We start from the raw sequence: 13,641 nt of genomic DNA, 5'->3' as shown, positions 1-13,641 counted from the left end.
TATATATTATTGCTATATACTCAAGAGTCCTGCTCACCATGCATTCGGTTGCTGGTCTGGAACCTTTCATCCTCCTTGTCCACTGTGGTTGGTTCTAAACAGAAGGTGTTTATATTCTCATCAAGATACCAACTGAAGTTTTCATCTACAATACTAAACATCAGGGCAAAAGTGTTAGCAGCACCAGTCCTTTCTATTGAAGTGTCATCTGCAGTTCCTAAATTACAAACAAAAAGGAAAATGCTAGGAAAAATCTTGGGAAGGGTTGAATTTAAAAATGACAATAACTACGGGGCACTTGAGGAAATACAGTACTCAGCCCATGATCTATAAGGCAGGATGMATCTCAGCTAATTTCACTCCTCTAAGACATCTTTACCCCTCTCTACAGCCTTTGAACAGATAGGTGATTCTAGAAATTGGTATTTCATGATTGTTCTTACTTGACATAGGAACAAGTAGCTGCCAAAAGATTCTGTCTCATTTTCCCCATCCTTAGCCACTGTCCCCAGCCCTGACCTTTAGTCAGTACTAGCATCGTCGTGCCTACACAGTGAGCCAGGTCATGGACCTGATCCATCTGGAAACCAGTGACTTTTTTTTGGTTAGGGGTTAGGGAGAGGCAAGTGGTAGCCTGCATTTCTTTTGCACTGAAGTCGCGGTAGAACTGTGCCTGCCAAATGGCCATCTGTACGTGGCCACTCTCCATGGACTAATGAGGAAGCTTAGGCAATCCGCTTGGGATGGATACTTAAATTTTAAAAGGCTAAACACAGGATGAATCTCACCTACTCAGGCTAAGTTCAGTGTCATTATTTGAATAATCATTTGGAAAATAATGTGAGAATATAGGAGTGGCTGTACTGGGTAATCTATTATTAACCTCTGACTGATTTCTATTTCATCTAATTGCCCTGCCTCTGAACCTTGCACTGTTGCATTCCCCTAGCCTATAACAAAGAGTCCCAAAGCCTAACCATGAGCCATGTCATTCACTACCTTCCAGACAGAGAAGGAGTGAAACAGTAACGTCATGCAGAATTCTACCTTGACAAATTCAAGACTGAACATGCAGGTAATCTGTCCTTCCAGGCTAGGATTGGTTTTAATTTGCTGTACCCTAGCTTTGCTTATTGTCCCAYAGTTAGCAGCTCAGTTTCACATATTCAGGTGGTTCTGCAGATTTCAGAGGCTCCCTGGGAGAAATAAGTCTGAGAGATTTTGATTATATGAGTTAAGTTGGAGACCAGGCCTGTCCTTTCCACACTGCAGTCTTTCTCTTCTTCTGAACATATGAAGACTGACCCAGGTACATGTTCTGTATATAAAATCACGGCTGGGTTTGTACTGAAGGAGGTACTGGAAAGATGTGGTGGAAAAATTACATGTATCCCAGGTGGAGAAGGGACAATGATCAGCTGACAGAGGGGAGAGGGCTGGTATATGGTTCTTGACCACTYCAGCATAAAATTAGCAGACGATAATGCACATGGGACAGGCTGTCACTTCACCTGTTCAGAGCACATYCCTGTATGAATATGTTATTGGCAAATATAAATATATAGTTCATATGRGAATAAAATGACAAGGAATGCTGGGCTTTCAAATACATGAATACCAATAGCAAAGTAACCTGCCCAGACTTAATTTCATTTTCTGGGCAATGAGTCTTTTGACTGTCCTGAAACGATCCCAGTTCTGGAGCATTTATTTTTGGTCTTAGTCATGACCAGCTAGCCACAGAACATGCTACAGTCCCTCCACCAGGTGAGGCAAATCTCTTGTGAAGCCAAAGGGGAGCAGGAAGGGAATTGTCCCAGAGCTACAATACCTACCCTGGGATGCTCCTGGAATTGGCCAGCTATTCCTTCCCCTTTTTATGGGCTATGTAGGGATAGATTCTAGATCATCAGGTTTATACCTGTAAGCAAAAATGACTGTTAAGGTGCCAAGCCTGGCAGAGGGGCTTGCTTTGTCAATGTTTCTAGCTCAGTACCTTTTTTACAAACCAGCAGTGGCCCAATTAAACCAGATGCAATATCTCTTGGTGTATCAATGTGAGAATGGTAAATCCAAGTCAAGCAGTTGGGGTCTGACAAAGTTGGGGAATAATCTTTCCTTACTGGCCATGTGTACGTGTAGTTTCCACCAGGAACAACAAAATCATCTTCTTTGCTTTTACCACCGGTTCCATCTGGGTAAAGCGCTCCTAATGCATTAAAAAAAAGGAAGCTTTTATCCCCCTGTATCAGAAAAATTGTTTTCCTTAAATAAATGTGTAAATTCTATATTATTGTATCAGCTTTCAAAAATAATAGCAGCAGTCATAATCACTGAGAAATTGCGAAAAAATCAGAATATATGAGGAAATTAATAGCACTGAGAATTAAAACTATCRCATATCAGTAGACAATGGCTTTGAAAACATATTTAACAGGCTCTAATTTTTCCTTGGCTCTTTACTTTCATCAGGCAATCATCCACACGTTTTGCCATCTAATATTTTGTATCTTCTCACAGAAAATTGATAAGAGTAATGAAGGTAGACAAATCCATACACTYCATCAACTGAAATACACATGAATAGTTCTTGCCTTCTGAAAATTAAACCATGCAAGTTACGTCCCTGTAAAGAGGAAGTAATTTGCTTACAAGAACTCTATGCACGCAGATAGGGTAGAGGTAGGAAGAAGGTACAGCAATGACTAAGTTCAGCAGAACAATTCAGGAAAAAAAAAAGACATCTAACCTGTTTTGCTGCCTGATCTATTCCAGGCATCTCAGGTTTCTGGCAAAAAGTTTTAAGAGATGAGATGTTCCTRGTTTTAGTCATCAGCTGCTATTACTGATGAGCTTTACAGTGATCCAAAGTCAATGGCCAGAATAATATAAATTGTTTTATACACTTTTATACTTTTTATACTTTTACCCATGATATTCACTACTCAAAGGGAAAAGGAGAAAAAAAAAGGAAAGAAAAAAGGCAAAACAGCTTTTACCTTCTGAGTCCTTGTCATAGAATACCCCATGCGGATGCACAGAGTATGGCCGGGAAGCAAAGTTCTTTAAGTGGATGATAAAGACATCCTCTTCTTCAGCTTTCAAGACTGGCCCCAGAAAACCCAGCCAGGCTGCTTTGGGGATCTCCTGGGAGTAAGTGTCATCAGTGAATTGTCTAAAAATAGCCTTTTTGTACACACGTCCTATCCGGTTGGCTCCTCTTGTTGCATATACACTTGCAAACCTAGTGTTGGRAAGCGAAAATAATATAAAGACAAAAACTCCTTTTGGAGATATTGAAAGATTGGTGCTTGCAGTTCATATAAGTAGTTCCCTGGAGTATATCATATAGGTTATGGAACAAATGCTAAGGAWTCAACCTGGACAACGCTAATTGGGTTCAAGTTCATTTTTGCTCTCTAACAGCTGCTCTACTTGAAGGTCTGGCCTTTGGTACAGTTAATAAAAGTCTTCATCTGAGGACCTGTTACTCAGGCCTTTCTGTACGATTTTAGTACCTTCTCCCTCTTTTGCAAGATTGAAACCTTGCATCCAAACACATGACTGTTCAGATGGGAAAGAAAAATAAATTGATTCAAGGATTTTCTGAAAGCTGGCAATAGCAACTATAATCAGCTAGATATCCTAAAAATTAAGCACAAAATAATTTTACAGAAAATGTCAGAGCCTATGTTGTATAGCAACTCAAGAAATGGCGAACCCACCATATCACAGAAACACAGAATCTCATAGTGATTGARGATGGAAGAGACCTCTGCAGATCATCTAGTCCAACTACCCTGCTCAAGCTGGGTCACCTAGAKCACATTGCACATGATGGTATGCAGGTGAGTTTTGAATATCTCCAGAGAAGGAGACTCYACAACCTCTYTGGGCAACCTGGTCCAGTGCTCTGTCACTCTCGCAGGAAAGAAGTTCTTCCTCATTTTCAGGTGGAACTTGCTGTGTTTCAGTTTGTGCCTGTTGCCTCTTGTCCTGTTGCATGGGACAACTGAAAAGAATCTGGCCCCATCCTCTTGACACCCTCCCTTCAGATACTTATACACRTTGATAAGATCCCCTCTCAGTCTTCTCTTCCTCAGGCTGAACAGGCCGAGCTCTCACAGMCGTTCCTCGTAGGGCAGATGCTCTAGTCCCTTCATAGGGACTTTGTAGGGACTATCATCTTCGTAGCCCTACGCTGGACTSTCTCYRGTAGCTCCATGTCTCTCTTGTACTGGGGAGCCCAGAACTGGACRCAGTACTCGAGATGAGGCCTCAGCAGGGCTGAGTAGAGGGGCAGGATCACCTCMCTCCACCTGCTGGCAACACTCTTCCTAGTGCACRGGATACTATTGGCCTTCTTGGCCACAAGGGCACCTTGCTGGCTCATGGTTAGTGATTGACATGTTATAGTTATCAAATACTCTCTTTGTTAGAATCCCGAATTTTATTCGTAACTTAAAACTGTCTAGCTCCAGACTCCAGCCACTGGTTCCCATCATGCTTTTTCTCTCTTAGATTAAAGAGGCCATATACTATCAAAAACTTCTTTTCCATGCAGGCACTTGCATATTCTGATTAAATGKCCTCCTACCCTTGTTTTGGACAAACCAACAGATTGAGATTCTTTATGCCATAAATTTTTCCTGAAGCTCTTTTCTGAAAGCTTTCCAATTTTTCAATAACTCTTTTGAAGTCTCAACACAAGAACTTCACATAAGTAGTATTCCAGCTAATGCCAGAGATGCTCCCAGACARTATTTCTTTGCTTATACAACTAGGAAATAGGTTTGCCCCTTTGTCAATAACATCATACTGTCAACCCACGTTCAGTTCACCTATCCTTAAATCTTCTTTACTTCTCTCCAGGACATGTCTTTCAAGCCTGATGCACATAGATAAACCTAAATTTGGCATATAATGTTCAAATTRCCCCTCTTTACCACAGAACCAAGTATAGGCTATATGACCAATTTCACCTAGTTTAATGCTCAATGASTTTTTGCATGCCCTGAAGATTGTTTGAACTTTTATGCTTTCCAATAAATTCATAAAAAAATGAACTAAGTATTCATGAAATATCACTGGCAGAAATTTGACAATTCCCTATTTGTTGTGAGTTTTTGTAACTGAGCTGTTTACTCCATTTTTGTTTTGCTGCTTTTTTACAGTACCAACAACAAGGTAGGTGTTGGATCAAATATGACTTGAAAGATGCAGCTGTATGCTATATTTTCTTCACCATAAGACCTACAGCTTTCCCATCCCCCAGCAAGCCATCCCTGTCTGACACCATGATTCGCAGCATCCACACCTGCGGCCATTACACCTGTGTGACCACCATGTAGAGAAGATCCCTGAAGTGATCCAAATTTAAAAGCTTCCAGAAAGAATGATTTTTCATTTGAAAGATATGGTTCATGACATAGACCAACCAAGAGCTATCTGGGCACAAAGGAAACCATCACCAATGATACCACAGTGGCAGAAACACTCAGCTAGGATGGAGGGCAAGGGATAGAAGCTTCTCAGTCCTATCATGGAAAATGTATATCAGAGAGGAAGACCCCAAAAGCACGACTGAGGAACAAATGCCAAGAAGTATGGATTTTCAGTGAATTAGCTGCTTTGTGATATCTACCACGTGCATAACACGGCTTGGCAAGCTACCCCACCCTCACTGAAGGGTAAGACATGTGTTCATTGCCTAAGGGGAAGATCTGGCACAAGAGAAGTTACTACAGAGTAGTAAGCAATAGTAATAGTGCAGTGTAAATGCACATACTTTCATATGACCATGCCATAATTCAAATTATAAATTAATATTAAAAATGATWTTTTAAAATTTTTCTCTAGGAAAAAATTCAAATGGAAACAACATTTTTTTTCAGAAAGTAATTATTTTCAACAGAAATCTTTCCTTTTTCATGAGCCACAAAATATTCAAAATGACTTGTTGCAGTGCCACTGTGTTTTCCACCTGATGACAATCCCCCTGTGCTCCTGGATCTCTGACCAGACAGCACCTGCACACTTTTTCATAACTACAGAGCCATGGGATATGCTGTCTTTCCTCCAGAAGGAGAACTGTGTCCTGGAAGAATGCACACTTTTTGAGTTACCTTGGTCAAGTATTTGACATGAGTCTAACTCATATAAATGCACAGAGCAGGAATCCCCCAATCCAGTTAGGTAACATTCAAGAACTTACTCTTAAAACTATCCAGGTTTAAGCACTGGAGGCTTTCTGGGTGCCTACAGTTGTGCTACAGGTCTTATTCACTAGCATCTCTGTGATCTGTGCCTACCTTTTACTCAAAAGCATCTAGGAGTCAGGAAAAAGTTCTTCCTAGTACCAGCTTTCTGAAAGGAGTCCTATTCAAATCCTCTATCCGTTCAAGCTGCAGTGGCTTCATGATGGCAGTGCCTGCTGTCCGTGCAATAGGTGTCTCCTATAGCCAGTCAAAATGTTGGTGTGGCTCTTCTACTCTGGTCGTCAAGAGATGCAACAGCAATAGAGCCAGAAAGGGTTTACAGTAATTCACATGGAGAGGGATAATGTGACCTCTCAGCCCTGTTGAATTAAGGTTTTTATTTAATTGTAGTCCAAGGGTTTTTATTTAATTTTAGTCCAAGAGAAAATAAACGCCCAACATTGGGAGACAAATTCCCACACTGCTGATGACCTAATCACTGTGTTAGAAACTCAGGCTCATTTGTATCTYGCTTTCTTCTAGACCTGAATCTCTGAAGAACAGAGGAGTTTCCCACCCAAAATGCCCTGAGGTTTGGGAGTTTCTTGGAGCACAGAAGCTGCAAACTCACTCTTTGCTCTGTCTGGAAAAGGCTAGAACCCAGTTCTTCTATCTATGCACACATGTATTTTYATCGTGTCTTTTTGGTTGTTCTCAGCATTCCAAGACAGAGCACACCAGTTGTTTTAAGTCCCAATCTAGGTGTCTCGGTTTCCACGCCTCATATAGGAGGACCTCTATGTGCCCRTCTTGGTATGTGAGTAGCTAGTAGTTCTGTGCCTCTTTATTCATGTTGCTGTGCTGCATATTACAGTGCTTGAGACCTTCTGCAGAATGACTGCCCTTGCTGGAATTAGCAGAATCAGCCACAGAAAACTCATAGAAATGATGGAATGGTTTGAGCAGCTTCTTTACATCCCTCAAAGGCTGGTCTGCTTGGCCAAAATGTTTCAGAAAGCAAGTCTGGTACTTGTGCCCGGTGCCACAGTGCAGCCAGCAGATGTGTTGGTGTGAAATGTCACAGACTCAGTCCGATGTTCTCTGCTGCTCTGTTTGTGGAACACAGAAGTTTCCTCCCTTTCAGCTCTTTCCGTGAGAGTTCCTTGCAGTGCTCTGTGAACTCTCTGCTGTCTGTGCTGTTTACACCAGCATATCTCCAAGCCAGTAGTTCCTTGCCACCCATCCCCAGGATCCCTTGCAGATTTTAGTTGCTTTCATCCCCTCTCTTTGACATCGGTGCTCATATACAGACCGTTATCTGCCTTATTCTGGTGAAATCATCTTCCTTGTGTAGCACTCCACATTCTCAGTGACTGAGTTAAACATCCTCTTCAACTGCATCTCCTATTTTGTTCCATCCCTCTGACTAACTTTCCAGTATGTTACTGCAGCAGCTGCTGCTGCTCCAAATGCTATAATGGTTAAAAATGTTTACTTCTCTGCCTTTGCCTATCTCTTCCACTGGTCACCTCCTTGTCAAAATGTCTCCTATCTCTCATTCTTCCCTGGTCACAAGCCAACAATCTTTCTYCCTGCTTCTTTGTGCTTTCCTGATCACTCCAAATCACTTTATCCTCCTGGTGGCATTGCAATATTGCTGCCTGGATTTCTTCCATCCTTCTGGTGTTGTACAGATGTAAGAGCTGCCCTTCCAAATCTTGACTCTGTCCCTCCAGCCTAGTTGTCAGGCTGCACTTTGTGTGCAGAAAGTCTTCCATTTCCTCTCCTTGTAAATAATGGGTGTTTTCCATCCCCTGGAATTGCACTTGTACAAATTTGGTAGTTTCCCTTGGAAATMTTCATCTGCGCTAAGTYATCCCTTTGTCTCCAGGCAGGCTGSTCTTAAGGTTACATGGAGACGGAAGCATGCTTGTGAATYAGGCATAAAAAAATCTTGTTCAGGCTGGGAAATACATGCAAATCCTTTGCTTGTTTCTGGATCTGATTTTATTTTTCCCAGTTGACTATTTCCAGCAGTTCTTATGCTCCCAAAAAAAAGAACTGCTCTGGTACTGAGGAGTGTACTTCRGAAGGAATGAGCTTTGATTCCTTAAAGTCAGTATTAGTTAGTATTAATATAATTACAGTCAGCCATCCCCCTGCAATGATGAGCACTACAATTCTTCTAGATGAGAGGAAGAGTGAAACAAGAGTGTCATGTAGATTCTATTTCAATGAATTCAAGACTTGACTTGCAGATAATCTGACATCTTAGGGTAGGACCATGAGTTAAGTGTAATTTATGAATCTGTTTCTTTTATCACAAAGGAAAAACATTTTACTAAGACTTTTACCTTATTTATGTTACCTTTGATCTTATGAAATAGAGATAAAACAGAACAGATGTTAGGCTTTTCATAAAGTGCTCACAAATGTGCTATATTACAAAGCATAGTACACTGGAGCCAGATCCTTCCCTGATAAAACTTCAAAGCTTGAGTTTGTTTGCTACTGTGATCACCACTGAGAAATCAGCACTTTCAGCAACTGCAAGATGTCAGCTCTTGAATTTTCTCCTGAAGTTAACATGCTTGACACCTACAATAAAAGGGGTATGCAGAACTAGACTTCTTTCTTTACTATTGTCCCAGTAAAGTCTYATAGATTTTGTATTAACAATTCCCTAAAATCTGCTGATGTTTAAAAYTTTCCTTTCTTCTTTGCACTCTTTGACTGGATCTACAATATTTTTTTGTTTTTTTTTTCCCTTGAAGTTCCCCAGTTTTCCTGTGGCAAGGTCAACGGCTGGGTCAAGTAACCCGTTCAGAGTAAGGAACCCTTTGCCAGACAGTGGCTGCTAGGCTAAAGCCRATGTAATTTCTATGCTGGAGAGATTGCTGGGTAGGGGTGGACCAGTGATGTCAACCCATGTTTGTGGATGATGTCTTGACCATACAACAAAGTGAGTTGTATGTCCTCAAAAGGCACATTTGAGCCCATTCCTCATCCACACTGGCAATAGTCAATCAAACCTGTAAAACCTTAGAGGAAACTCTGATGCCTGTTAACTGTGGCTATAATGTTCTAGGATAAACTTCTGCCTCCACTGAAGTCAACAACAAAACTCTCCTCAGGCTTCATTAGTGCCAGGATTTCACCTTGACTGCACTTTTGATGTTGACCCTTCCTATAGTGATCTCCTCTGCTGATGCAACTGGGTCATTTGGCCACATAATGGCTCAGTTATTAGTTTAGCATCTGTGACTACAGTTTCACTGTCATCTGCCTGGGTGGGATCTCCTCGTAGACAAATTGCACTAATTGTGTTTGATGTTATAGTAACAAAAAAAACATCCGTTATTGTTGCTAAGTGCAAGACTTGGCCCAGGTAAATGTAGCAACGGTGGTCTAAAGAGAAGGGATGAGATGTCTCATTAGGTAAAACCTAATAACATCTACCACAAGCAGAGCAGGACTTAAGTGTCCATCATATAAACTAGCATCAAATTAATTTACAGGGATAATGAACTGAACTTTAATTCCAAGGGCAGAACCACAGTGGGGAGAGAAAGAGTGATATATATCAAACCACAACACCTACATGTGTGTGTGTGTATATATATATATGTGTATATATATATATATATATATATACACACATATACATACACGCTCGTGCACGCACACACACACACACACATATATACATATATATACACACACCTTTTTTTCGAAAAGTTTTTGCCTACATGGCCATTAAAGGGAGCAGACAATGTCTGACTTCACCCTCCTCCTGAGGCTGTCTGGGTGATAGTCATCTCCCAACCCACAAAATCTCACAGGGATCTGCAGCATGTCCAGCAGCACTGACAGTGCCTTGCACCTTGAGTGTCCAGTCCACCATAGTGTAACGATACCGACTTTTTCATTAGCTATACCAGATGGACAGGGATGCTGAGCCCTTTCCCAGCTTATCTATAGTCAGTGGCCATAATTTAGCTCTTTATGTAGCTTCCAAAGTCCTATGTATTTCAGAAAATCTGTCAGCTTGATGTTTGAAGGAGGAAATACCAGTGAAATGTCTCAGCCTCATTCACAGCAGTTTGGATGATGAGAATTAGTGGAACAGCTTGAGGCTTCAAGTAGACAAGACAAATGACAGAGGCAAACAGCTTCATTATTTTCACTTTACATAAGGAGCACTGATGCAGAGAGAGATACTTGTTCTGTGCAAACAGCATGCTGGCCCTTGAGCACTGGAGCAGTACAAGTCATAAAAAAAATTAGCATCCAAGCAGAACAGCTGCATTAACATGGTGCTACATTTGTGTTAATCAGCTCTGATGAGAGGCAGCCTTTTCGGTTCACACCCAGGGAGATGCTGATGCAGCTCTACAGCTGACGGTTCTGGAGCCAGCTCGCTCAGCACAGGCACAACGGAAACTCAGCAGGGGCAGTGCCTGGTGACATAAGCAGCTTTCCCGATTTACAGCCCCATCGCTCAGCTATCAAAATCTCTTTTCTMTAAAGCAACCTCATTACAACTAAACTCTAAAGGCTTAGGAAGATACTATCAATATTGGCACAATAACACAGAAACCCATCTCTTAAATCTGATAATCTGATCCAGATAATGTAACACTTTCCACTACATAGCTGTTAATTCAGCATTTTTATGGAGTAGCTAAGAATAAGTGGTTTTGATTATATCTCTTTGGGCTAGCTGGAATCAAAAGGAACACTCCTTTAGGTGTACGCACCAACCCTTTTAAAGGTAATCAGTTTGTCTGCAACCTCTTTATCATYGCTTCCCTATCATGTAAAGCTGGGCTAATGCTCCATCAAATGGATGCTGWGAGGATGCATCACAAGATGAGAAGTGCTAGGCTCAGTGAGCCTGAGCATTAGTTCTTGCAGAACAAAAATGACTGAAAATGTTTCTTGCTCCTACCTAAGGACTGATCCATAAACTTCACTGAACTGTGTTTTACTTAATACCCACAGGAATAGATTTATTAGTTGTAAAGTAGAACATTACACATAAAACATTAATATTAAGTTTTAAATTTACATTAAAGGTTACTCTAAAGAGATAAACACCCCAAAAAGCTATTATCAATTCACTATTTAACCTRTGCAGACACACTATCATTTCAGAATATAGCAGCTTTATTCTGGCTTAATTCAAAACAGCTTGGGAATAGAATAAGCTACTTACAGATATCACTTTCATATTCTGCATCTCAGCAAAACAGTTCCCTAGCTTTGAAGCTATCTTAAAATCCAGATAATGTTTCCTCTGTGAGTAAACCCTTTGGAATTAACATTCTGTATCTATTAACCTACAACAGTGGCTGAAGACATAAGCTGTCCTCCCTCCCAGTCATGTCATGAAAAAGGCATCATGTTAGTGTCATAGAGTTTAAAGTAAATGTGCCACTTGATGTTCAGGGAATTCAAAGTACAAACAGAATTAGAAGTACATTTAACAAAACCAACTGAAAGTCTCTCTGTAATGTCGGGGAGGATTTACAGATAGTTCCCCTTCACCTAAAGCTAAACTCTTCTCAGTGAGAGGTGTTCCMGGTTAACAAGAAGGGGAATATATGCTCTAACAAAAATAGCAGGGAAGTGAGAAGTTCCAGTGTTTAAGACAACTGAAGAATAACCTTTCCCCTGAAGCCTCTTTCTATGGTCTGGGAACAAACTATTACTCTGAAATATACCTGTAGGCACAATACCTATTGACTTGGAGGCTATCTGGGACCTTCAGTTATTAAGAGCATAAGCCTCCACAGTTTGTATTAAGAAATAAAAAATTTTCTTGCCTGGCTCTTGTGGAAAAAAATCATCATCTTTATGAAATCCAACTGGCAGTGGTTCTCAAGTTACCACCTGCGAGGGAAAAGTTCTGYGTTGCATGGGATTTCCTAAGAAACCTTAAAGGACATTTCCATTTCTAACTCCTGGGACAAGACGTCGAGCTCCAGATCAGCTAGCGTGGGTGCCTGGACCTGCTCACATACTCACAGCTTCCAATCCATCCAAMCCCTAAACTTATAGTAAGGGCCCTCAAAGTATTCCTAGGTTGTCAAAAATACCAATTTCTAAAAGCATTCCCACGCACATTTCAAGCCAACGGTGTACAGAGGCACCAAAGGTCTCGACCTCCTCCATCCAGCATCCGAGTCAGCTCCCTGGAGCGGGATGCATGGGCAGCCAACCCCAGCAGTGCATGCACCAGAGTGTGAGCCCTGTATTTCCTTGACTGTGATAGGACTCAGCAAGGTGCTCASCTACATGCTTCAGTTTCAGCACAGGTGATCATAGGGACGTCAGCGCAGCCATTCGCAGCTGTATATTTAAGCATCTACCTAAACAAGTTTCCTAAACAAAAGCCTGTACACTTACACACATGYAGGAATACGTGGACCATCTTCTCATTTTTAAGTACCGTAAACATCTGAATTTTACAATGTCATACCAAGCTCAGTTACAACCCTGAGTTTTATCAGCTCACAAGGAAGGAACTCATGAGTTTTTGCTGGTTAAACAGACTCATTGCAAAGTATTGTGCTAGATTATGGCCAAATTGCAGTTTCAGCTGGGATAACCATTCCCAGAAATACCTATGTCTTTATGAACACACTATGTGAAGTTTCTTTGACAGGTATCAATTCCTTAATGTCCCTTCAAAGGCACACTGACTATCATCCTGCTAAATCAACCATGGCGGAAGAGAAGTCAGCCAATACCTCCTCATATCTTGAAGYTGAAATCCTGCATATTACAACAGCATCAGAAAAACAAGAAAAAGGCCACTGTAAGACATATACAGCTATATTAATCATATAGTCAATTTTCTTTGGCATCATCAATATATCTCCGAGTTAGCAAAGCTCCCAGTGACTTACTTGTCCTCCAAGAGATTTTGTCCCGTAATCAGATTTTTCCCGCTTGGTGCATAGTCCCAGTTCTCTTCCACAATCCCGAGGTAATAGGTTCTGATCCTTGCTTCTCCGAGTGTGAACAGCCAGAGGAACCCAAGAGTGCGAAGGCAGCCACCAAGCTGCGCAGAAGGCATTTGTAATTCTGATTGCAAGACTGGCAGCGGGCAGGCAGCAGCAAGAAGCACCACAGGGAGCTCACCCCTCCCTCCTGGCTCTCAACAAGTTATAAATAAGGAATGGACAGAGCGAAGCTCCTCCTTTTCAGCAGGTTAGGACTGGGATAGGTAGAGAGCCTGGCTATGCAGAGCAGGGCTAGGGAGGAGATTGATACCATGACGGGGCTTTGGCCAGTCCTTCAGCGAATGTCTCACTCACCTACCTGTCAGGAGACAGTCAGTCAGTGCTTTTTTTGGAAGCTTGGGTGCTTTTTTGTTCTCTTCATTCCAAACTGCATAGTATGGTGTTTTGGGACATTTCTTGCTTTTATTTTTTCT

At 41.4% G+C, this 13,641-nt stretch overlaps 1 protein-coding gene across 1 annotated transcript in view; it reads right to left on the bottom strand.

The window, feature by feature from the left end:
• Positions 1-13,347, bottom strand: part of HEPHL1 (hephaestin like 1) — a 35,021-nt gene extending 21,674 nt beyond the window's left edge. The window contains exons 1-4 of the mRNA XM_085310256.1: positions 13,112-13,347; positions 3,000-3,244; positions 1,997-2,209; positions 38-217 (exon numbers count right to left, since the gene is read on the bottom strand). Of these exons, the coding sequence (XP_085166382.1) occupies positions 38-217; positions 1,997-2,209; positions 3,000-3,244; positions 13,112-13,281 (808 nt within the window). The 5' untranslated portion in view covers positions 13,282-13,347. The remainder of the gene's footprint in view (positions 1-37; positions 218-1,996; positions 2,210-2,999; positions 3,245-13,111) is intronic.
• Between the last annotated feature and the right edge of the window lie 294 nt (positions 13,348-13,641).

Source organism: Rhea americana, unplaced genomic scaffold (assembly GCF_003343005.1).
Source record: "Rhea americana isolate MKP2758 unplaced genomic scaffold, rheAme1 scaffold_314, whole genome shotgun sequence".
NCBI lineage: Eukaryota > Metazoa > Chordata > Aves > Rheiformes > Rheidae > Rhea > Rhea americana.
Note: the sequence above shows the minus strand (reverse complement) of the source record. Positions and strands in the feature narration are given on the sequence as shown.